The following is a 25797-nucleotide window of genomic DNA, read 5'->3' on the forward strand; positions in this document are numbered from 1 at the left end:
TCGCACCAGTTGAATCAATCCAGAATTACGGAGAGACAAATCTTTAATCATCTTTAGTCTTTGAATCATAAAACCCAGATAACCAGAATGCAGGTAATAGGAGGGGCCATCTTCTGTTTAGTTGATTGCATGCTACTGGCCATTGAGGATCCCTTGATGTTTCTAAAGCTAAACAATGATGCTCCTCAATAGCTTTTAATGATTAAACAATGTCTCTGCAATGGGCCTTGATGGCTGGTCACTGCTGAGTGTTGGCATTTTCCATGCTTAGGGTAGAACATAGGCTTGAGTAATTTCAGCTGGCCCATGAAGGAAATCGAACTGCAGGTTTTGCAACTGCCTGGGAGAAGAACCCATAAAGTGTTCAAATCTGAGAAAATTATGTTTCTGTTCTAGGAGCAGCAGTGGTTGAATGCTATTTTATACTCCATGGGACTGAAGACTTGGCAGCCAAAGCACCAGCTCTCCCCATACGACCAGCCTCCCCTCCCAGCTCCCCAGTGCCTGTCAGATCCAACTTCACCATGCAGCCGCCTAGAGCTGTGCTTAGAAGTAGCCCCAGTAAGAGATAACAAGCAGGAGGGGTCCATGATGCAATAGCAAAACTTCTTTCCATTTCACTACAATTTGGCCTTTTTTTCCCCAAAGATTTCGCACTGGACAGCATTTGCTCACCCCAAAGTCCTTGTCTCTCGCCCTTCCTATTATTACCCCATCTTTTTTTACTTTGCAAGTTCCCTGTGAGCAGAAACCTATCTCTTTGCCCTGTTATAAACCTTTGCATGGGGCCATCCATCCACTCTGCACAGGAACGGGCTGCCATAAATAGGAAGGCTCCAGAACATCACCCCCAGTACCAGGTTGGGGAACCAGCATTGGACTCCAGGCTGAAACTCTCATTGATACAGCCAACCATCTGCAGCAAGGAGAGCTGCAGTAACCCAATCAGTTGCCTTTCTTATTGCCCACAGAGCAGAAGGGGCAAGTTCTGTGTGCACAGAGGAGTTTTCATCAGAACCCCCCTGCCCTATCCTGCCTGCCTCTCTGCCCAGGGTTGCTAGTGCAGTCCACCTCTTTTTCTCACAATGGCTCTGTCCTGCTCCACGTCCTGAATCCCTGAGCCCAGGCGCCTGGTTGCTAAGGCGTGTGACCATTCTAGAACTCCCAGGTTCTATGACAGTTCTCTTCAATTCTGACACAATTCATGCCACAGCACAGCCTCCTTCCCAGGCCCACCCGGACTGCACGATTTGAAGATTGGCTCTACCAGTCTTTCCCCAGTTCCTGTGAGGAGCCTGCAGCGGGCATCCGCCCCACATGGAACTGACATCCCCAAAGGGAGAGAGATATGAGCCAGCCTAGGCTGGCTTTACTTCTTTGTCTAGTGCTGGTCCTGGAAGGTAGGTGAAGAAGGGAGCAGCTTCAAGAAGCATTGCAGTGGGAGGGGGGCACCAGCAAGGGGCTGCTTCTCCCATCATCATCATCATCATCATCATCATCATCATCATCATCCTTTCTGATTTTGTGCCCTTTCCTCCTACCAGGTACTAGCGGAAGTTTCTTGAAGCCTCTCAGTGAGTAACGCCCGGCTTTCCATTATTTCATTTTCCAATTTGTTCTCATTTTCTTCTCCTCCTACCTTACTTAACCCAAAGGCCTGCTCTCAAAAAGGAAGGTCAAGGTGCTCCCTCTGGAGGCAACAGGAGGAAGCCTTGTCCCACATGATTAAACAGTGCTGTTTTTTGGGGTCTGTATGTTGTTGTTGACCACAGAACTTACCCTACTGCCCAGACTTTCCCATGCCTTTATTCACAGTGCTTAAGACTAAAAACCATAAATTCTTGGTGTTGTTGCAAAGAAAGAATCATTTTAGGAAACTCAGCTTTGTACCTTAGCTCGAGCTGTTCTTGAATGCTGAAGTTCTCCAATTTGGTGTCTTCCAGATAGACATGTCAGATTGCAACTCAGAGAAGGGAAATAAAGATAATTCAAGTAGTCCTTGACTTAACAGGGCTAATGTAGACCTTCCCATGGTGGAATGTAAAGAGAAGCAACATTCTGACTGGGATGGCTGATCTAGGAAAGCCCTACTTTGCTGCTAAATCATAAGGGCCATTGCTAATTTTAAATGTTCAACATATCCTCAGCTGTGATTCACAATTCTTCTAGGAAGCAAATATTTTCACTTATAAAACACAGAGCTGTATCCCAGCCTTCCCCAATTGGCTGCTTTCAAATATCTTGAAGCTATGATGGGTCATGGAATCACTCCAGCACATCTGGGACTACCACAATTTAGAGGAGGCAGAAGTAGATTGTGGGGATCAAATGGTTGTTTTTCCCTGTGTTTCCAGCCACTGAAAACCAGAGGGATAGGATACAATTTAGCCTTCAGATTCACCCTTAGGAATCTCTGATAAAAGAGCAGGAAATATCTCTACCTGAAACTCAGGAGAATACTAGTGGTCATCATAGAACTTTCCCCAACCCAGAATTACTATTCCCACCATTCTCACCATTCCCAGCTAACATGTGGATGTTGTAAGATGATGGGAGTTTGAACTATAAGCATCTGAAGGGCACCTAGTTGGAAAAGGCTGTTGAGAAGACTACTGTATGCTGAGCTGACTACCCAATGTTCTGACAGCATTCAGTAGCTTCATGTGTTTTGTACACGGTCTGTCCATATGGTCATCAGGCTCCTACATCTAAAGAAACCAAGTTGAAATTTTCACTTGGCTGAAAATCCCTTTTAGGCAAATCACTACTTCTCAGCTTAACCTACGCCACACAGTTTTAAGCATAAAAGGGGAGAGGAAAATGCAAGTGAGCTCTTTAGAGGAAACAGACTATATACATGTGTAATGGAGCATGAAATCGTTATCCTATCCTATCCTATCCCTCCACCAAGGACCTCAGGATAAGACAGTTTCGGTCTGCCCTCCCCTTACAACTCTATCACTTAAATGAAATGGAAGCAGAATGGCTTCCCCAGGGTCATCCTGTGAATGTTGTGCTGAAGACTCAACTACAGAAGCGCTGAGACCCACCACTGTACACATAAAGCAAAGGTTGGGCGGTATTCTTCATAATTCCTTTCTCTGTCTAATGCCCTCTAAATCTGTCAAACTTCAACTCCCATAATTCCAATAGCAAGAAATGCTTGCAGTTATAGTTCAACAATATCTATGGAAAGGCGGCCCACAGCTTCTTCATTCCTTCCTACAGGGCTTGTTGTCACCTTCCTTTAGGCACCCAGTCTTGGGTACGCAGTGGCCACCTATGCATCACCCAAAAACAAACAGAATGAAAGAGGACAGAGATCTATAGAAAAATTACACATGTGTATGTGCATGTCTCTCTCTCTGTGTGTATGCGAATTTTGAATAATAATTGAGCTGTAAGTGGGGAAGAATATGCCCACTAAGCTGTATGTTTGCGCAGTTTATTGGCTTGCTGTTCATTGCTGATGGTCAACTTTCATGTTCTTGTTCCTCCTTCTTCTTATGGTTCTTTATCTTAGATTTGAACTAGACAGCCTAAAAGAGGGGACTGTCTACTGCAAGGAGGACATGATATGGCCAGTAAAGTAATACAAAGGAGTACAGCAAAGTAAGGCAGGTGAAGATGTATGGGGTTAGGGGCTCATACTATACCTGCATGGTCCTTTTAATGTAGAAAGCTGCCATCCCCCCATCTCACGTCCTGCTTTATCAATGAATGAGGCCTTCTTATAGTTCACTGTGGCTGCCAGTCACCTTTAGCTCCAACCAAGCTTTTCTTATGGTCCACAGCCACATTCAGCTCCACTCTACCAGCTTTTGGGTTGTTTGCATCCATAAATAGGTACAGAAGTTCATTTTTTAAATTTCATTTCCATGTTCGATTGATTTATATAATGAGCTGGCTGGTTCTCAAGAGCATCTGGTTAAATGCCTTTGGGAAATTCACAGCAGGGCATAAAGGCATTGTGAGTCTTCCCTCACAATCTTTAGATCAACACAACATGTGAAGCCATAATGTTGGACCCCACAACATTATGTGTTGTGTTATGTCTTTGTGTTAGTGTTGGCAAGAGGGAAGAACAAAATGAGGCAGATACTGAGGTGAGATGGTCTCCATTTCTTCTAGCCTGCCGACTGGACTTCGCAGAGAAGAAAATTTGTGGTGGAGAAGCAGAGATTTTCTACCCCCACCAGTGCCTACTGAAAGGATGCTGTTACAAGAATAACTCCTGCTACTACCACGTTATTGATGGTAAAACCAAGAGCAATCCGAGGCTAATGAGAAATTGCTGCTCCTGTTAATGCATGTATCTAGTTATCTTCCTTCTGAGGAAGCAAATCTGTTTCAGAAGTGCCACTTTCTCCCATGTCACCATGCAAATATTTTCACTATCAACCTCTGTTAATTGTATATCCAGATGACTTCCAGCAAAGCATTCTGGGGGTTGTAGTTTGAAGAGATGACCAACTGTTCTTGGGAAGCTTTCCTCAAAGGATGCTTTCCAGGTGTGTTTGGAGTATAACTCTTAGTGGGGGGGGGGAGGGGGTTGAGAAAGACCAGATTAGTAGTTTGTTCAATGTTAGCCTTTCCCAGCTAGCTGCCCAACTGATGTGTTGAGGAGTTGTAAACCGAGGAGTCCTCAGTCCTCAACTGAGGAGCTGTAAATCTGAAACATCTGGTGACTGTCAGCTGGAGGGGTCTCCTCAGCCTCCCCTTCCCCAGAAGTGCAATTCTCTTGGGAGACAGCACAACTGCCAAACCAGTTTGCATCTGCTCTGTAAATATAAATGGCACATTGTTGTTGGAGAAAACATTTTCTTTTCTTCTTGATAAGTGGCAGCATTGTGATTTGGAAAGGCATTTAAGTGCCACAGGCCCCAGTTGGCCAACGCCTGTGACATCATTGACAATAAGGCACACAAACGCCTCCCTGACTTGTCTGTGCCATGTTCTGCCGAAAATGAGTAGTCAGTCTGCAATGACTAAGATACACACAAGAGCTCAGAGGTGGATTTCCTAGTCAGTGCGGAAAAGATTGCTCCGTAAAGCTCCTTAGACTTTGGTGGGAGAAAAAGAGGCTTCTTCCCTCATCCCTGGGGGTTCATTAGAAGCCATCCTGTCTCCAGCTTTGCATGTACATACCTAGAGGGGTCCCCAGAGACATTCCAAAGAATGTGCAGTGCGCGCGAGTGTGGTCCCTATCGTAACAATGTGTCAGCTGTCCATGGTAGACCAGACTAGGAAACCAAAATTATGCATGCTAATACTACTTTTATTATAAGGTCATAGTAACAGAATCTTGCCAGAGTCAATGCGCTTCCCCCTTCCTCCCTTTATCTTCATGTGGGTGGATGGGTCTTGTCTGAGACGCTTCCTTGGGTTACAGATCTGCTCCAGACTCAGATTTCCTTTATCTGACTGTTGTCTCGGTTGTGGCTCTTCCCCCTGTTCCTCGAGGTTATTCCTTCTGCCCAGTACAATGCCCTTGTGTAGAAAGCTCCCCTGGGCCTACTTAAAATATCTCAGAAGGGCTGTAGAATCAAGGGGCTCATGTCTCTTCCCTTTTAACTTCCTCTGTTTGTTTCGGAAGGGCTCTAAACAGACTACTAGAAGCATGTTGATAACCACAGGACTAGGTGATGTTTAGATTTGGGGGCAGAGGAATTCTCAGTTGTAAAGCTTTCTTCAAACAGTGTCTTCTTCACGTAGTAAACACATACGCTTTAGAGAAAGCTAGGCTAGAACCCGTCTCTCTAATGATCCATGATACGTTTTAATGATGAAAAGGCAGGGAATAAAAAAAACTAAACAAGCTGCCATCTCAAATCAAAGGTTTTTTTATACAGAAGACCATCAAATGAGGGGCATTTTTATTTGCAGTCTGAAGTGGCACAGCCCAGCCAGGGCCGCAACTAGGGTCTGTGTCACCCGGGGCAAACATGGATTCTGCGCCCATTTTGGCACCTCCCCAGCACTCATTTTGGCTCCCCACCAGTGTGGTGCCTGGGGCACATGCCCCAGTTGCCTACCCCCCCCCCTAGTTGCGGCCCTGAGCCCAGCAAATGATATACTGTTGTTTTTTTAACTAACATTGCTCAGGTTTAACTTTTCTAGATGTTATTCTGAGATAACTGGAATCAGAATTACACTGATGGCCCTTAAGACTAGAAGACCTTAATTTTTCTCTGACCTGGTAGAGTGATATTCTTCTTGCCAAGTAAAAAGCAGGGTGGCGTTTGATGACGGCTGTACCCTCTTTGACCAGATTGCCTCATTCCTCTGCTATTCATTATATGTGGGTTGGATAGTGCAGAATAATGCATTTCAATTGGCTTATATAAAAGTCCATCTATACTGTCAGTGAGAGCCAGTTTGCTGTAGTAGTTAAGGCACCAGGCTAGAAACTGGGAGACTGTGAGTTCTAGTCCTGCCTTAGGCACAAAGCCAGCTGGGTGACCTTAGGCCAGTCACTCTCTCTCAGCCCTACAAAGCAGGCAATGGCAAGCCACTTCTGAAATGTTGCCAGGTAGTCCAGGCAATCACCAGGAGTCAAAACTGACTTGAAGGCACACCCGTCCCGCCCCCCCCCAATACTATCAATAGCATCAGAAGCCATTTTGTGGCTTCACACTTCAGATAGCAATAAACTGCATGATTGAATATTATCTGGGGATGGGGGAATCATATAGATTAGGCTAGTCATCATCCTCACATGCTGATTTTCTACATACAGGATATTTTGGGGGGATAGACAAAAGGTTCATATATGCAACCCCATCAGCCTGATTCCAGGAAATAATGCTTTTTTTCCACTGGATTCTGCTGTACGTGTTTCATTGGTGTTGCGTTCTTTTTCTAAATATTGTGCATGTTAAATTACTCTTACATTTTCAAATTATAAACCACAGTATTGTTGAAAGGCATTACATATTAAAGTAAATAAAATTAGTCCAGAGATTGGCCAGAAAAAAAAAAAAGCAGCAGCAGCAGAAGCATGATAGGCATCATCAGTATCATCTGTTGAACTGGACGGGAAACCTGGAGCTGAGAAAATAATTTCCAAGTACTGTTTAATCTTCCCCTCTATGAATGAATTTCTTCCATAGCTTACAGTCCTCAGACAAGTGCTCACTGTGAAGGATCTGGTAGGGCCTGCTGGTGACAGCTATCCTCCCTCTTCTTTCAGTGGTATTTTCTCCCAGGCATTACAGACAGTGCTGCATGATGCAGCCCATGAACCGGTGTTCGTTTATTTATTTCGATTTGGAAGGCTGCCTGACTCCCAAATAACACCGGACAATTTACACAGTTAAAAGGAAAAAAAAAACAATGGAAAAAGAAAAGGACGTTTATGCCTGGACAAAATCCTCCTATTTCAAAAGAAAAACACTAGGGAGCAAAGCCACATTTTCAAAGACTTATGGAACCCTTGTAGGGTGGAAGCCACATGAATCTTGGGGGGGATGCTTTTTCAGAGGACAGATGCCGTGACAGAGAAGGCACACTTCTGGGATCCCACTAGACAAAACTGCTTAATTGAGGGGACCCAGAGTTCCCCCCCTCTCTGCCCCATCTTACTGGTGATCCCTCAAATAACCAGGCCCTATGCCATAAAGAACTTTATAGGTAAAAACCAGCACCTTGAATTGCTCCCAGAAGCCAACTGGTGACCAGTGCAGTGATGGAGCAGTGATGACACACGGGCATATCGAGATGCAGCCATTACTGTTTATGCCACTGCATTTTTTGACTAGCTGTAGCTTCCGGGCGGTCTTCAAGGATAGGCCCAATACAGCGCATTGCAAAACTCCAACTGTGAGGTGACTCGGGTATGACTAACTGTCCGAAGGGCCTCCTGTCCTAGGAATGGGCGCAACTGGTGCATGAGATGGACCCATGCAAAGACTCTTCTGGCCATGGCTTCCACCTGCTGTCTAAGCAGAAAGTGTAAGTCCAGGAGGTTCCCCAAATTTACCCAATATCCATCCCACAAAGTCCCTGACAAGGGTTCATTCAATGCACTGTAGAAAATTAAAATTGTAGCTTGGGGAGGAGTTTCAAAAAAGTCAAGAGGGCAGATGTGACTGCCATCTTGAAGTGTTTGACCCAGCAGATGCCCCCGTCCTGCACACAACTGCTTATTGCTGATCACACTGCCACAACCATTATCAAGGGACAGTACAGTGGGAGCTTGGCAAAAAGTTCCCACAACTTGACCTCTCTGACCTTGCATCTCGGCATCTGGGTGAAATGTTCCCTGAGCAACTGCTGTTTTTTCCTTGCAGGTGACAAACAACGCCGAAATGCAGGCATCCTTGGAGGAATCCTTGTAGTTACCATCATCCTCATGTGTCTCTTTTTCAGCTGGTAGGTTTTTGGTCCTTATACCTGCAGAACTTGGATACCATATTGGGCTGTAGGACATTATGGGGAGGCAGTTATCCGTTTTCGGCATAGACTGACATAATCCGTTAATTCTTTGGGATTTTAGTCATCAAAAAGGCAGGACCCTGAGGCAGATACATATTTCACTCTTTCCATTACAAAGGAACCCTTTTGCTCAAATCTTCAAGCTCTATGGGACTTGGGCATACAGCAGCTGGCAATTCATACCTGCTGCACCTGCTTTAGGTTCTGGTGGCACCCATATTTTCAGGTCAGGGCTAGAGAATTGTCTGTTGGAAGATCACCATGGCTTTTGAACAGAAGGTGTTAATTGAGATGCAGGGTTGTGGAGGCACAGAGGTGGTTGGGTGGAGGGGGAGAACTAGGACTTACTGAAGATCAGCTTTCATAGTCAAGGATTCTCATTTTGGAAGGTTAATGTGAATGCCACAATCTAACCTTTGGCTCCTGCACCTTCTGTTTAAAAGCCATGGTGATCTTCCAACAGATAAAGCTGTACTACAGACAATTTTCCATGCAAGAGCCAAAGGCTAGAATTACCAGTGTAATTCAAATGAGAATCCTTGACTATGAAAGCTGATTTTCAATAAGTGTGCATTAATAAGTAGTGTTGAGCATTTGAAGGACAGAGCCTATCCTGAGGCATAATCCAGAATCATATCCTGGTTCTCCCCTTCTACTCAGTGCATCTGTGTGCCACCACAAATCCTGCATCTCAGTTCACTCTGGTGTGACAGGTCCTATTTCTATCCAGATTAAAATCCATTCCATTCGCAGATAACTTAGGAATCCGGTTGTTTCTCAGACCATGTAACCAACAGGAACTCAGTTACCTTTAAAAGAAAAAGGGAAAACAGGAGGCTTGGATCCACTTCTACCTCTGTACCAGCCTTTCTTTCTTGGGAACCATGTTTAAAATTGATCTGTAGCATGGGGCCCAGCTTAATTTTTTTTTAATGTATATTTTATTAAACTTGAGTTGTAAAAAATAAGGGTGGGCTATAACTCCAGGTGGTTTACATAATGTGCTCTCCTCTTATTTTCCCCATGACAACAACCCTGTGAGGTGGGTTGGGCTGAGAGAGAGCGACTGGCCCAAAGTCACCCAGCCAGCTTTCATGCCTAAGTTCACAGTCTCTCAGCTTCTGGTCTAGCACCTCAACCACTACCCCAGAATTGTCCTCTGCTGAAGCCCTGCCTTTCCATAACAGAGCTGGAAGTAATTCTATGCTGAACTATAATTTGTTCTATATTATATAGCAAGTCCATTGGGCCTATAGTATATCCTAGTACGACAGCAGAGCACGAGGTTCTATCTCTTGATATCTCCAGGTGGGGCCAGAAAAATTCCTACCTGAAATCAAGGAGAGCCTCTGCCAGTCCAACGGACCATGATCTCATTGTGTCTAAGACAGCATCCTATATTCCCCTGGCTGTTAGTATGTTGATATAACAAATGAAAAGAAGGAAAATTATTTAGAGCCCTTCTTGCCTGTGCCTCTTCTGAAACTAAGACAATTCATCATTTATTTGCCACAATCAACAGGAAGCAATAAAATAGGCAGGGCCAGGAAATGTTTAATTCAGCCTGGCTTAAGCTGGTGCTGTAACTTAACAAGCTTGGTTGTTATTGTTTTTTAAACATGCTATAAAATAGGTGTTTTAGAAAACAGGAGGCTAACACAGAAAATACTGGAATGCAATAGGCAACAATATTATTTGGAGATGGTATAAATGTTGAACGAATAAAGGGAAGGCAATTCTAAGAAAAGTATGAAAATACCTTCTCTATCTGTTCCTTCATCATGGAGAAAATCTTATCAATGAGGTTGCCTGGAGTCACAAATGACTTGATGGCACATACAGTAATCATTCTGTTCCTTTATCATCTTTCTCAAGCACATCTACAGCACAGATACTGGTTTAACAGTCACTCCTCCTTCCTAGGCAATCCTGGGGTTCATGGCTCTTGGGGAGAGGATGAAAATCTATAGAAAATGCTAAACCAAGTGTACTAGAATTCCAAAGATTTGGAGCTGGAAAACAGCACAGTTCAAATAGTAGAGAACCTACAAAGATGTGTAATGTGGATATACCTTTCTCCTTTTGCACCCTCCTCATCTTGGGATAGCTATATGTTTTTTCTTCTCACCAGCTTTTCCATGACCAGATGAGACATCTTGGTTGGAGATGATGACAAGGAGTCAAAGCTCCAGTCACCTCATTTGTTAACCAAAGTTCTTATAAAGGCTAAATCTAATCGGGAAGAGAGAGAAAAGACCTGGATATACAGTATATATTTGTATATTATTTCAGGGATGAAACCACCCACTATGGAGAAACATCCACCGTATTTATGGTACATGCACCAACCACTTGCTCAGATTTGGCTTGGGATGGAAACTATTTTCAGAACACTCACTGGATAGCTCATATGTCAATTATGAAGCAACGCTTCCCAGACCTCCCCTTTGCAGAGTATGGCTGTGCCTCAAGCTGATTGGCTGCCCCTTGTGTCAGTCAGACAGCCACCCTTCCTTCCCTCCTCCCCGCCCCCAGCCCTTTGAAACAGTTTTCAAAGTGAAAATATGCAGTGACAAAAATCTAAGCACGTACTAACCATAAATGAGTGGGAACATATAAACATAAAAATTGAGGTATTTGTAGCAATAGAAGTATACAGCCACACACCAGTGTAATGCATTGGGTACTGCCAGAACGGTCCACAAAGGAGTGGGTGGTGATGTCAAGATGGTGTTTGTGTCCATCTGATGCACGTACATAGATGCCATATTGACTTTTTTGTCCCCCTCCCAGTTACTGGTAGCAGCGCAGTTCTGAACAGTATATGGGTGGTCCATAGAAGAGCAACAATCCAGTGTGGGAAGGGTTGAGCTTCTGCATTCTAATCCCACATACATACAGTTTGGTTCAATGAACCTTAACCCCAGACATCTGGAGGGCACTGGAGGACATCTCTCATCCTGCTCAGAGCTCCTCACTGCCACTGCATCTAAGAAAATTACAAATGCACGCAGGCACACCCTTGACTTCCTGTCCCACATTCTGAGCTTCTTCTTTCCCACACAGGAGATTTAGGGAGTTGCAGAGGAAGGGAAAACTATCTGAGCCGTCACAAGGTGGGGGTGAAATGGCCGATTACTTAGTCAAACTCTTGGACGAGGAAAGCGAGGCTGACGACTACAAGGGACATGAGATACTAGATTCCTGGGCCCAAGGAAGTTATTCAGCAGAGCCAGGAGGAGGAGCAGGACAACAGTGGAGCCCAGAACTAAGTTCTGAAGCAAGTCCTGAACCAGTTAAACTAGCAGAACCACCACCAATGCCAGAACCAGCACCAGCAGAAGCACCACCACCACCTCCAGAGCCACCACCGCCACCACCACCGTCAGAACCAGCATCATCAGCAGCAGAAGCACCAGCTCCGCCACCGCCGCCACCAGAACCAGCACCGGCACCAGCGCCAGGACCACCCGGAGAACCAGCACCAGCACCACCACCCGGAGAACTAGCACCAGCACCACCAGCACCTCCACCAGGAGAACCTCCACCAGCTCCACCAGCAGAACCTCCCCCAGCGCCTCCCCCAGCACCATCCCCTGCCTAACGTGATATCGCAATCCCCCGATGCATTTATAGTTACCAATAAAAGAGTATAGTTTTTTTCCCCATTTATTGATTGAGTCAGGGTATCTGAATCTATTAATGCCCCAGAAGAATTCATGCCTTTCCCCAGAACCCAGGAGCCCTCCTTCCTGCTCAGCTCTTCCTATCTGGAACCTGCCCCAGCTCTTCTTCTCGGTCCCACCTTACTGCGTGTCTGGTTTCAGAGCTTAAAGGTAAAAGTTATTCACCCAGTGCAGCTTTCTCAAGTGTGTGCTGCCATTTGTAAAAAAAAACTCTCAAGAATCTCAGGGGCATTATACATACGTTAGACCCAGATGGACCAAGAAAGGATTAGAAGAATGGAAGTTAGTTGGATTTAGAATAGTAATGATAGTAGTAGTATTAAAAATAACAATAATACCATTCTTGGTTCTGAAAAAAATCCTAATATATATTTTCAAAAACATGGAAAGCAAAATTCACACGATACTGTACGACACTAGTATCACAGGATACTAGATGGATATGGGCAGGAGTTCCAGGGCAATGAATGAAGAGTCACGTCCTTTTCTTAGGCAGGTCCAGTTTTAGAAGAACACTGTCCAACTTAGTCCATCCTGCAGGAAGAGTAGAAAAAAAAATAGAGTTAATCACAAGCTCGTTAGAAATATTCATTTACCATACAAAAGGGAAACTTCAGTAGGCTGGGGTAAGAGAAGGAAGAGTCAGTCATTCTCAAGCCCTGCAGTTTAGGGCAGATCAGGAGGAAAGAGATGATTGGTTTAAGGGGAAAATTAAGCTCAGAAGATGCCAAAATTGGTTTCTCATGGAAAGAATGGAAAAGGCCGAGTTCATTTTATACAGTAGAACATATTGACATGTCTAGACAATCGATTTTGTTCTAGGAGATGCTGGAAATGTTAGGAATAGGAAAACAGTGGGAACTATAAGAACTAAAAAGGTGTGAAAACACAAGAGAATTTTTTTTTTTCTCCAAAATTACGGAAACATGTGGCTTCTGACTTTTAACAGCAAGGACATACAAAAATTTCCATAATCTCTTACTCAATATTAAGCCAAAACCACATTGTTTCTATAAGTCATTTATTTCACTTCAGTACATTATAAAAATCACTAAGTACAGTTACTCCCCCCTTATATTAAAATAAAAAAAATTCATATAGACCCCCTAAACAACTTCCCCCTCCAAAAAAATAACACTTATGTAATTATTCCGTTCCTGCTACTATTCCATACATTTCTGTCTACTACAAAAAACCTCAAACTAAAAAGCACATAAATTGTCTGCCATTATACTTGATAGTACAACAGTTTTAATGACCTTAATCTTAATAAACCCAAGAAACAAAAACAATTCAGAACAGTGGCCTTAACTCAAAATCATCCAGATAAACATTCTTTATACCCTTATAATCTTAATCCAAATCCTTAAAAGCAAATAACATCAGTCAAACCCTTAAAGCAATCCAGATAAACATTCTTTAGCCCTTATAATCTTAATCCAAATTCTTAAAAGCAAATAACATCAGTCAAACCCTTAAAGCAATCCAGATAAACATTCTTTAGCCCTTATCCCACATCAAAATAAACCAGAGCATTTACATATCCCCACGATGTGCACAAAGCTTTTCTCTTGAAAAAATCAAACAGCCCAACTGTCCCCCTCAAAAATTCCAGCTTTTCTTCAAAAAATCTTCCACACATAATGACCCCTTCTTTTTCATGACATTCCAGCAGAAAGTCAATTTCACTTATTGTTTGCAGATCTCCCTCTCCATTAAATCTCTCCAACTCCATTATCCAATCTTCATCCAGCATCTCAATAGAAATCCCGATCTCACTATTAAAAGATATATTTCTATCACTGTTGAATTCCTCAGTTTCATCCACTACATCCCCAACCTGATGGCACATTTTAGACCTCATATTTTCTGAGTTGTCCTGAATAGCTTGCATAAAAGCTTGGTAGAAGTCAGAAAAAAATCTGTTTAAAATCTTCCATGACTCACATGATAGATTATTTGTTTATTTCTATCCCGCCTTTATGTTTTTTTCATAAATAACTCAAGGCGGCGAATGGCACCCCCTAGGAGCTTAACCAGCAAAAATCAAAGATACAGAAAAGTTCTGGAATGTACTGTATTTACACAAGTGAGAATGAGATAGGCAGACAGTTTCCAAGGGTAAGTAGAAACAGAAAGCTGAAGGTTCAAATCAGCTGATTCAATGTGTAGGAAAATGCTAATGTTTTCAAATTTAGTACAAAAATAATAACAGGAAGACAATTGTTTACTCTCAATCCTCCTTTATATTTGGAAGGAAAACGAAGTCCAAAACTTAAAAAAGATTTTTTAAAAAAAGTAATTCCCAAAATAACAATAAGCACCAAGAGAGCCAGCTTCTCCTTGCTGTAGAAGGCCTCTCTTATGTTACACATACTTTAAAAAAAACATAAATTTAGTTATTTAGAAATGGGGAGGCCAGTCTTAGTGTCCCTTAGTGTCTACAGCACGGCTTGGAAAAGGGTGACAGCCCTGCCTCCCAGCTAGCTCTTACCAGTTGAAAGCAAAACGCTGTTTGTGATCTTCTGGCTGCAAGCAGCCATCCAGAGGACAGATGGGATTATTCCATGTGTTCTCCTTTATCCAAAGAACATTTCTGGGCTTCAGGAAAACCTGCCTGAGCCCAAAATAAATTGCCACATTGCCAGCTCTGCCTGCTAAGCCCGCGGGCACAGCTGCTCAGTCCACCATGGTCCCCACCAGAAGTCCCAGCTTTGTGTTACTTTCTAAAGGTTGCCCTTAAAAAAAAACTCTTCAACTTCCTGTACATGGATTTGGGATGGTGAACACCTTTTCAGTTCACCACTGTCACTAGAGCTGCAGGCATGAAAAGCTTAGCCCATCACAGCAACTGAGTTTGTAGGAAGAGGCCTCAAACAGCACTTTCCCCATCTTGCTTGAATTTTGAGTGGCTATTCTGCTGTGAACAAGCCACTGTTTGGGTGGGAAAGGGTGTCCTTCAAATAACCAGGCCCCAAGCCATGTAGAGCTTTAAAGTTGATAACCAGCACCTTGAATTGGACCTGGAAGCAAATCGGCATCCAATGCAGCTCCCACAAAAGAGGTGTAGATCCTGTGACTTTGGGGGTAAGAAGTCACAAGATTGGGCTCCACCATCATCAGCAATGAACATGGATATCCTCAGGGGTCCTCACAAAAAGTGAAGATCCCGGCCACAACCGCATGATCAAAGCCTGCCCCTTTTTTAGATATGTTGCATGATGCACATAAAAAGGACACAGGACTTTGTTCATGCAGTTGGGCCACCATCTTCTTTCTTTTTTTTTTTTTTGAGTCCCTCTGAGAATTCTTCTGACCCCTGTGTGGATCCATGAACTCCTCAGTGGAGAGTAAACAAGGCTGAGCTAATGGCCAGATTCAGTACAAGGCTGTTTTCTACGGGCCCGTAGTAACCTCAGGCAAAGGTTAGGACTCAAACTTGCAAGAAGAGTAAAGAATCTGGGCAGGCAGAAAAAACTCTTAAGGTTGGACTTGCCCAAGCTTTTAGAGTAAACTGTATTTGGCTAGTTGATGGTTGTGTTGAACTCAATTTGCTCAGCATGTGAGGACAACCTCAGCAGTTGTGCTGATTTGTAAATCATAGGGCAGTTAATCATAGGTTAGGATGCCGCCTATGGAACTTATGCAATTGAGATCAGAACTATTCCACAATGTTTCTAGTCGAGGTTAGGATACTTGGGATGACAATTTGAGCTATTTTTGGCCATGAAGCCAGCCATGGCTGTGGGGACCAGTCAAAAGCACTGCTTAGCCAACAGACCAGAGTTTTGTCTGGATATGGTTTGGTGTTTTCTGGACTCAACCATTGTGATTGGGAAATCATGACTTATAGGTTACATTGTTGTGTAAACCCAACTGTGTTTTAGTTAATAAACCCATGGCTTAGCGCATGACTTGAATGCAGTCATTAGTTAATTCCACATGACAGCCTTAAGCTGCTTCTTGCCTGTGCGATACTGGCTGGAAATCAAGCTGGCTTAAGACATCACCATATTGTAATGAGGGATGAACACATAACAGCCTTAAAGTTAGAAGGAGAGTTCTTGGTTCTTTCAAAAATCTTTTCATTCTAAGTGGAAAAGCATCTAAATGTCAACCATGTATGTGTCTGCTCATTCTCTCTTTCTTGTCTTTTTTTATAGTGTTCCATCTTCAATCTAACCCCTCTAAATTCTTTTAAAAAATTATCTTCTATTCGACAAGAAATTATTTTAGAAATTAGGACTCGTGCAAACAACACTACAAGCTGGCTAGTCACACTACGTAGTCTAAAAAAACTTGTCTAAGATGTCAACCTTTTCTAGTATAACCTGTTGTTGTTTATTCGTTTAGTCGCTTCCGACTCTTCGTGACTTCATGGACCAGCCCACGCCAGAGCTTCCTGTCGGTCGTCAACACCCCCAGCTCCCCCAGGGACGAGTCCGTCACCTCTAGAATATCATCCATCCATCTTGCCCTTGGTCGGCCCCTCTTCCTTTTGCCTTCCACTCTCCCCAGCATCAGCATCTTCTCCAGGGTGTCCTGTCTTCTCATTATGTGGCCAAAGTATTTCAGTTTTGCCTTTAATATCATTCCCTCAAGTGAGCAGTCTGGCTTTATTTCCTGGAGGATGGACTGGTTGGATCTTCTTGCAGTCCAAGGCACTCTCAGAATTTTCCTCCAACACCACAGTTCAAAAGCATCGATCTTCCTTCGCTCAGCCTTCCTTATGGTCCAGCTCTCGCAGCCATATGTTACTACAGGGAACACCATTGCTTTAACTATGCGGGCCTTTGTTGTCAGTGTGATGTCTCTGCTCTTAACTATTTTATCGAGATTTGTCATTGCTCTTCTTCCAAGGATTAAGCGTCTTCTGATTTCCTGACTGCAGTCAGCATCTGCAGTAATCTTTGCACCTAGGAATACAAAGTCTTTCACTGCTTCTACATTTTCTCCCTCTATTTGCCAGTTATCAATCAAGCTGGTTGCCATAATCTTGGTTTTTTTGAGGTTTAGCTGCAAACCAGCTTTTGCACTTTCTTCTTTCACCTTCATCATAAGGCTCCTCAGTTCCTCTTCACTTTCAGCCATCAAAGTGGTATCATCTGCATATCTGAGATTGTTAATGTTTCTTCCAGCGATTTTAACTCCAGCCTTGGATTCCTCAAGCCCAGCTTGTCGCATGATGTGTTCTGCATACAAGTTGAATAGGTAGGGTGAGAGTATACAGCCCTGCCGTACTCCTTTCCCAATCTTAAACCAGTCTGTTGTTCCGTGGTCTGTTCTTACTGTTGCTACTTGGTCGTTATACAGATTCTTCAGGAGGCATACAAGATGACTTGGTATCCCCATACCACTAAGAACTTGCCACAATTTGTTATGGTCCACACAGTCAAAGGCTTTAGAATAGTCAATAAAACAGAAATAGATGTTTTTCTGAAACTCCCTGGCTTTTTCCATTATCCAGCGGATATTGGCAATTTGGTCTCTAGTTCCTCTGCCTTTTCTAAACCCAGCTTGTATGTCTGGCAATTCTCGCTCCATGAACTGCTGAAGTCTACCTTGCAGGATCTTGAGCATTACCTTACTGGCATGTGAAATGAGTGCCACTGTTCGATAGTTTGAACATTCTTTAGTGTTTCCCTTTTTTGGTATGGGGATATAAGTTGATTTTTTCCAGTCTGATGGCCATTCTTGTGTTTTCCAAATTTGCTGGCATATAGCATGCATTACCTTGACAGCATCATCTCGCAAGATTTTGAACAGTTCAGCTGGGATGCCGTCGTCTCCTGTTGCCTTGTTATTAGCAATGCTTCTTAAGGCCCACTCAACCTCACTCTTCAGGATGTCTGGCTCTAGCTCACCGACCACACTGTCAAAGCTATCCCCGATATTGTTATCCTTCCTATACAGGTCTTCTGTATATTCTTGCCACCTTTTCTTGATCTCTTCTTCTTCTGTTAGGTCCTTGCCATCTTTGTTTTTGATCATACCCATTTTTGCCTGGAATTTACCTCCAATGTTTCTAATTTTCTGGAAGAGGTCTCTTGTCCTTCCTATTCTATTGTCTTCTTCCACTTCCGCGCATTGCTTGTTTAAAAATAATTCCTTATCTCTTCTAGCTAACCTCTGGAATTTTGCATTTAATTGGGCATATCTCCCCCTATCACTGTTGCCTTTTGCTTTCCTTCTTTCTTGGGCTACTTCTAGTGTCTCAGCAGACAGCCATTTTGCCTTCTTGGTTTTCTCTTTCTTTGGGATGTATTTTGTTGCCGCCTCCTGAACAATGCTGCCAACTTCTGTCCAGAGTTCTTCCGGGACCCTATCTACTAAGTCCAGTCCCTTAAATCGATTCTTCACCTCCACTGCATATTCCTTAGGAATATTAGTGAGCTCATATCTAGCTGATCTGTGGGTCTTCCCTAATCTCTTTAGTCTGATCCTAAATTGTGCAAGAAGAAGTTCGTGATCTGAACTACAGTCAGCTCCAGGCCTTGTTTTTACCGACTGTACAGATGTCCGCCACCTTTGGCTGCAAAGGATGTAATCAATCTGATTTCGGTGTTGTCCATCTGGTGAAGTCCATGTATAAAGCCGTCTCTTAGGTTGTTGGAAGAGAGTGTTTGTTATGCAGAGTGAATTGTCTTGGCAAAATTCTATCAGCCTGTGTCCTGCTTCATTTTGTTCTCCCAGGCCATACTTACCTGTAATTCGAGGTGTCATTTGACTGCCCACCTTAGCATTCCAGTCTCCTGTGATGAAAATAACATCTCTTTTAGGCGTGTTGTCCAGTAGGTGCTGCAGATCCTCATAGAACTGCTCTACTTCAGCTTCTTCAGCATTTGTGGTTGGGGCGTATATTTGGATCACTGTGATGTTAGATGGCTTGCCCTGAATTCGAATTGAGATCATTCTATCATTTTTTGGGTTGTATCCAAGCACTGCTTTAGCCACTTTACTATTAATTATGAAGGCTACTCCATTTCTTCTGTGGTCCTCTTGTCCGCAGTAGTAGATCTGGTGGTCATTTGATGTGAAGTGGCCCATTCCAGTCCATTTCAGTTCACTGACGCCCAGAATGTCTATCTTTAATCTTGACATCTCACCAATAACCACATCCAATTTGCCCTGGCTCATAGATCTTACATTCCAGGTTCCGATGGTGTGTTGATCCTTAGAACATCGGATTCGCCGTTCACCACCAGCACCGTCGGCCGCTAGCCGTCCTTTCGGCTTTGAGCTAGCTGCGTCATCACGTCTGGGGCTAGTTGAGCTCATCCTCTGTTCCTCCCCAGTAGCATTTTGACCATCTTCCGACCTGGGGGTCTCATCTTCCGATGGTATACCGACATATCTCTGGTTGTACTGATCCATTTAGTTTTCACGGCAAGAATACTGGGGTGGGTTGCCATTACCTTCCCCAGGAATCGCATTTAGTCTGACCTCTCTGTCATGACCTTCCCGTCTTGGGTGGCCCTTCACGGTTTAGCTCATGGCATCATTGAGGTGCTCAAGCTCCAGCACCACGACAAGGTAACGATCCTTTGCTGAAGCTAGTATAACCTCCTGTGTACTAATTCTGTCAAGTTCCCCAATCTTAGGGTTTTCTCAGTCCACAGTTTTACATTAATGAATTCAACTCTGGGCAGCGAATACGCATGAATGTATAAGGAAAATGCACAGGTGTGTTGTAGTAACACACACAGTGCATAGGATTTAGAATCACATTCATTCTGGAATTAAATATTTATTTATTTATTTATTTATTTATTAAATTTTTATTACTGCCCATTTCCCCACAAAGGAGGGGGGAGGGGGAGGAGGAGGAGGAAGAGAACAAAAGAGATGATGGTGATGGTGATGGGTTGTATAAGCAAATGTAAGTCCCTTGAAAGAATGGGATAGGTGAGATTTAAATGTATGCGTAATTTTATAGACGTTGTTCTCTATTGGGGCTCTGAAACCTTGAGGCCGTCCTCCCCCCAATGCAACCCATCAAGCACACTTCCACCCATTCCAACCAGGCAGAAAAAGCAATACTCCACGGAGCAGCCATGTAGAAATAGTAAGTGAGACTGTATTTGCAAGTAGGGCATCCAAGGCAGAGCAAGAGGAGCAAGTCTCTCATTTCATCCAGATATAAAAATGACATCTGTGGTCTGTCGCTGAATATGTGGTATTAAAAGTTTAATGAAGATGCTGAAAGACAAACAAAAACAATAAGGGAAGTAATAAAACAGAAGAGAGGACTCAGCTCTGAAAGCATGCTTGTAGGCCACTGTGGGAAATAGACTATGGAATCAGATCGGTCCTTGGTCTGACCCAGCAGGATTCCTGGAAAAGAAGGATCTCTGCAGCTGAGAAGCATCTCTCCAGATCAGTCCTTTGCTTGAAGGGCTGGCAAAGAACAGACTTCAGATTAAAGAGCAGAAGCCATGAAGACGTTCATCCACAATTAGCATTGTTCCCTGCCTTCTCTATTATGTGACTTGAACTGCATTTCTAAAGAGGCCTCTCTTGGCAAGGAAGGAAGGTATTAGCCTTCCTTCTAGCTTAGAATGAGGTCCCATTCAAGTCGCCCAGAGACATAAAAAATGGAAATGTGTGGATTCTTCACTGCAGCTGTTGCAAGCTGAACCACAAACAGTAGGAACTATAGAACAGGAAGTCCCCAGTTTCATTCTCACTTCTGCCATGAAAGTAACTTTTACTTTCTACCTCTTCATCCCAACCCCACCTGCCTTGTACAGGGGATTGACTATAAAAAGATTGAGGACATGTACATACATCCCACAGCATTTATGCTCTGGATATGGGGTCAGAGAGAAATAGGACCCCACCTGCTGATCATGGGCCCCTATGTGCCATGCATCAGTTGTCCACGCCTCTCTCTTCCCACTTTACTTTTCCTGGGAATGAGAAAGACCCAAGGCATGTAGAGTCATAACAGGGAAACCTGACCGGCAATCAGAATCCCAGGGCTGGAAGGATATAGTCAGAAGAAAGGCCACATGTGAAGTGGTTGTGGGGTTATACTCCTATGTGTATATGTGAAATGCTTAAATGCTATTTTAAAATATGCTAATTTTTATGAATCTTCATCTGTATAAAACCCAGAGTTCTATTCCAATGACAGAGTCTCAAAGGTTGGCCAAAAAATACATACAGTATTAGGATCCTTGTTGAGATGTGACTCATGCTATTCACTCATTTGGTAGCCATTGCCAGTTGGTTAGTATTTTATTTATTTATTTATTTAATTAATTAAATTTATGTCACCGCCCATATCCCCCAATGGGGGACTCTGGGAGGTTTACAATAAAATGATACTAAAACATATCCACCTGATTTACCATTAGAAATATAAATAATAAATAAATAAATAATCCAAGTGGAGATGGAACACAATCACTAAGGGGTGATTGTATATTTTGGGTATTTTATTTTATTTTATATTTTATTTATGTAGCAACTGCCTCATCAGCAACCGTTAGCAGTTACGATGGTGATGAAAAAGTAACTTTATGACTAATCCTTGCATTTACGACCTTCACAAGTCTGTAAAGCAAAGGAAAGCTGAAGTAAGGTAATTAAGCACAATCACGGGTTAAACTGCTGAGCTGCTGAGCTTGCCAATCGGAAGGTCGGCGGTTCAAATCCGTGTGACGGGGTGAGCTCCTGTTGCTAGTCCCAGCTCCTGCCAACCTAGCAGTTTGAAAACATGCAAATGTGAGTAGATTAATAGGTACTGCTTCAGCGGGCAGGTAACGGCGTTCCGTTTAGTCATGCCAGCCACTTGACCACAGAAGTGTCTACGGACAAACGCCGGCTCTTCTGCTTTGAAATGGAGATGAGCACCACCCCCTAGAGTCAGACACGACTGGACTTAATATCAAGGGAAACCCTTACCTTTACCTACGGTATTATTTAGCAACCACTTTGCCAATCCCAATTGTGGTTTAACAACCAATTTGCCAATCCCAATTGTAGTTTCTAAACAAGGACTACCTGTACCATATCTGGGCTATAAAAATTCCAGATGACCAATAGATGGCAACAGAGAAATGAAGAAAATGGTTTCTCTTTGCTGCCACCTAGAGGACATTTGAGTTATTGCAGCACAGATATACTCATTATTATGTAATGGCTGTAAAAAGCTGGTCATGGTTTTCTTTGCAGAGCATAACCTTCTGTTGGCTAAATTTATACCAGTCTAAGTCTAGTTTAATATAAATAACCATTAAAAAGATGGGAGAGAAGCTACTTCCCAACAACTTAAGTCAGCCAGTTATATGATACATTCTATTAGAGGCTACATTTATAGCATACTACATCAAAACCAACCAAACTACATAATAATTTAATAACCTATGATTAAGCAAATCAGCTTCACTTGTTGTGTGAACTCAGCTATATAGATATTATTTTTAAGTATACTTCTTGACATATATCGTGGCTCGTGCGAACTTTCGCCTTTTTAGTCCATTATTCTAATGATGCACTTCCTTTTTTTCAGCACTGAATTGCACCATTGGCCACCACCCAGCTCTTAACAGCTGCAGGTTGGCCAAAAGTCAAAAAGATACTGCTCCTAGCATAGAATCATTGGCAGAGATTGCTGTGCTAGCCAAAGTGTTCACTGAAAAACTACCTTTGCATGAAAAAAGGAAGCCAATCTTAATTAGTATGTTGAACACCTAGATAGAATTGCATTGGTTGAATGGTGGGCAGATTCCTTCCAGTTGTCCTCAACTGTATGCTTATTGTCTATAATATATACTTGCTTATTGGGAGTATCTAGTTGATCCTGGCTGATCTTGCAAAGATAAGCTGGGTCAGATCTGGCTAGCATTTGGATGGGAAGCCACCAGTGCATTTGTTGTTTATTCATTCAGTCGCTTCCAACTCTTCTGACTTCATGGACCAGCTCACGCCAGAGCTTCCTGTCGGTCATCGCCACCCCCAGCTCCCCCAGGGACGAGTCCGTCACCTCTAGAATGTCATCCATCCATCTTGCCCTTGGTCGGCCCCTCTTCCTTTTGCCTTCCACTCTCCCCAGCATCATCATCTTCTCCAGGGTGTCCTGTCTTCTCATTATGTGGCCAAAGTACTTCGGTTTTGCCTTTAATATCATATGTCCCACCAGTACATACCAAGGCTATAATCCAATCTGCAAAATCAACACTCAACCCAGAAGAAAGCAATGACAATAGCCATATCCTTGAAGTCAACTGGAATCAAGCTCAACATTTGTTTATTGACCTTTCATGCAAGGTAGTGGTTGAAGGCAGAGGTCTTTCCCAGGCCCCTTAGACCCAGCCTTTCCCAGCATGACGCTTTCTAAATATGCTGGGCTGTTGCTACCAGTACCCCTAGCTCTGCTGTGTGGGGATGATGACAGTTTCTTCCAAGAAGGAAACATATGAATGAGAACTAGGATAATACAATGGTAGGGTGGAAGGATTATGGAATGGTACAAAATGCAGGGGAAGGTAAAGAAGCAAATCTCATGGAGTCAGATCCACAATCCAGTTTCACTTACACTAACAGGAAATAGCTCCTTTAAAGCAAAATGCTGACGTGAATTGGAAGTCTGTGTCAGTAGAAGTTGTGAAGTTGTGAAGATGATGGATTTATGACAGAAACAGCAAATCATGCATGGAAAGAAAAATGGTAGCTGGTCACCCTACTCATCCAATCCCATTCCTGTGCATGAATCCCTATTGATTTCATACTTACAATCATTAAGGCAAATTATAATCCCCATTTGTGCACTGACCACAAAGCCAGCTGGGGTAATCCTCTTTAATGCTGGCTACACATACAACAAAATAGATAAAAATAATGCCAAGGAGGGACCTAATCCAGATTACAGGATGCACCTGTTTATATTACAGGAATGGGAGCTGGGCTAACCATGATCTCCAAAAGTCCCAATTACTCTTAGGATTGCTAATGAACTATAAACAAACCCATGGCGCCTTGATATGGAAGTTGGCGTACAGAAATCAGCACACATTTTTTGATAAAGGGAATGAAGCAAGGTGTTCTGATGCACATGCATAGTTTACAGAACTTGGTTACTGTCCTGTGGAAGCCCTGATGTGATTTGTAAGGAAAAGGGGAATGTATATTACCTCTAGGCTGCTTCTCGGCTGCTTGAAACGGTCCTCATGGCCAGCCCGCCACCTTGGCGTCGTGACCAGGTCCGTGAGATCTTCCTGGCAAGCCGTGCTAGCGTGCCTCCCTTGGCGCGATAATCCCTCGTCAGTTCTTCGGGGGCTATCTCAATATTACCCGTATACCACATAATCCAGCCCAGCAGACTCAGGAACACCAGCACCGCGCCCGAGTAGATTAAGAGGTCCCCAAAGTCTTGACCTCGCAGCCTCAGTCTAGCGAAGATGCCCGTCAGCAGTGCCCCGGTGCCTGCAGCGTCCATGAACACCGCAAACGCCAGGGCCAGCCGGCAACGGCCCAGTCCCGAGGAGACCATGGGATTGGTGCTGCTGAATGGGTGCCCTTCCCTGAGAGGAGTTGGGGAACCGTTCCAACTTGAGGAAAGAAGGATCCCGAAGTGCAGGTTGCAACAGCAATGCCAAAAGAAAAGGGGGTCCCTTCATATGCTAGATGCGGATTTACAGACAAACCCAGCTGAAAGGAAGGAGGAAGAGGAAAAAGAGCAGCAGGGAGACTATCCAGGTTGTGAGTGGAAAGAAGGAGTGTCCCAGCTAGAGTTCCAGGAAAGCTGTCCAACCAGTTCCAGAAAGGGAGGGACCAGCACTCTGATTAACTCTGCCATACCCTCAGAGCTAAGAAACCTGGTTAAGCTCCCACTTGCTCACTAACCTCCTTCAAACCTCTCCCAAGGAACTCAGGGGGCCCCGTTCCTAGATCCTGAGCCCCCATCCCCCCCCCCCCAATCCACCTTTTTACACAGCTGGGAGAGTCCTGGGTATTCACCGTCTCTGGTCCCATGACTTCCTTGCAGACTGCAGGAAGCTTCTGGCTGTGCATTTTCTTTTCTAGAATCCCCCCACCCTCCACCTTCCCGGTGCTCTGTTCTCTTCCCTTCACAATATACCAAGCTGTTCATAAAAGGAACCTCACCCTTTAAAGTTTTTCAGGCGTTCTGTATGGGGAACAATATTCCCACTCTCTCTCTCTCTCTCTCTCTCTCTCACCCACACACACACACACAGAGTGTGTAACTGGCCAGTCCTACTGGCATTAAAAAAAACCGTGCTCACCTGTCTGTGCGGCCAGCCAACCAAACACAAGGGAAGAAGGTGAAAGGAATGTGATAGGGTTCAGAGCAAGTGAAGAGCAGATGGTGTGCAGGAGTTCAGTGGGAGTGCCTTTTGAAGTTGACTTTTGCAAAGCTCTCGTGTTACATTCCAAATGAATTGACTAAGAACTAAATTCCACGGAGCTTTAAAAAAGATTAACTTCTAAATAAATATGATTCAAGCTGTACTGCCTATTTCTTTGGCCTCTCTTTCCCTCAATCAATGCATTTCAAAACTTGCTGTTGTGGGAATTGGCCATTTCCATGGACTACATTTTCTGAATCATGAGCCAGATTGTACCCTTTAGTCTGCTAGTAACCTGAAAATCTCTTTACTTCCCTTTCTATTCCTGGCAGTAGGAATAGAAAGGGAAGTAAAGACATTCC

At 43.6% G+C, this 25797-nt stretch overlaps 1 protein-coding gene and 1 long non-coding RNA gene across 2 annotated transcripts; both read right to left on the reverse strand.

The window, feature by feature from the left end:
- Positions 1–12471: 12471 nt before the first annotated feature.
- Positions 12472–25002, reverse strand: TMEM238 (transmembrane protein 238). The gene is made up of 2 exons (XM_063303050.1): positions 24260–25002; positions 12472–12656 (listed from the first exon to the last, which is right to left on the reverse strand). The coding sequence occupies exon 1, from the start codon at positions 24616–24618 to the stop codon at positions 24262–24264; it is 357 nt and encodes a 118-aa protein (XP_063159120.1). The 5' UTR covers positions 24619–25002; the 3' UTR covers positions 12472–12656; positions 24260–24261.
- Positions 20180–21156, reverse strand: LOC134497394 (uncharacterized). Its single transcript, XR_010067914.1, has 2 exons — positions 20963–21156; positions 20180–20321 (listed from the first exon to the last, which is right to left on the reverse strand). It is a non-coding gene; the product is annotated as an uncharacterized LOC134497394 (long non-coding RNA).
- Positions 25003–25797: the final 795 nt, after the last annotated feature.

This window comes from Candoia aspera, chromosome 4 (genome assembly GCF_035149785.1).
Source record: "Candoia aspera isolate rCanAsp1 chromosome 4, rCanAsp1.hap2, whole genome shotgun sequence".
Lineage (NCBI taxonomy): Eukaryota > Metazoa > Chordata > Lepidosauria > Squamata > Boidae > Candoia > Candoia aspera.

What these genes read in the sequence shown, in the direction of transcription:
- TMEM238 (XM_063303050.1), bottom strand. Translation starts at nt 24,618, where the DNA reads ATGGTCTCCTCGGGACTGGGCCGTTGCCGGCTGGCCCTGGCGTTTGCG.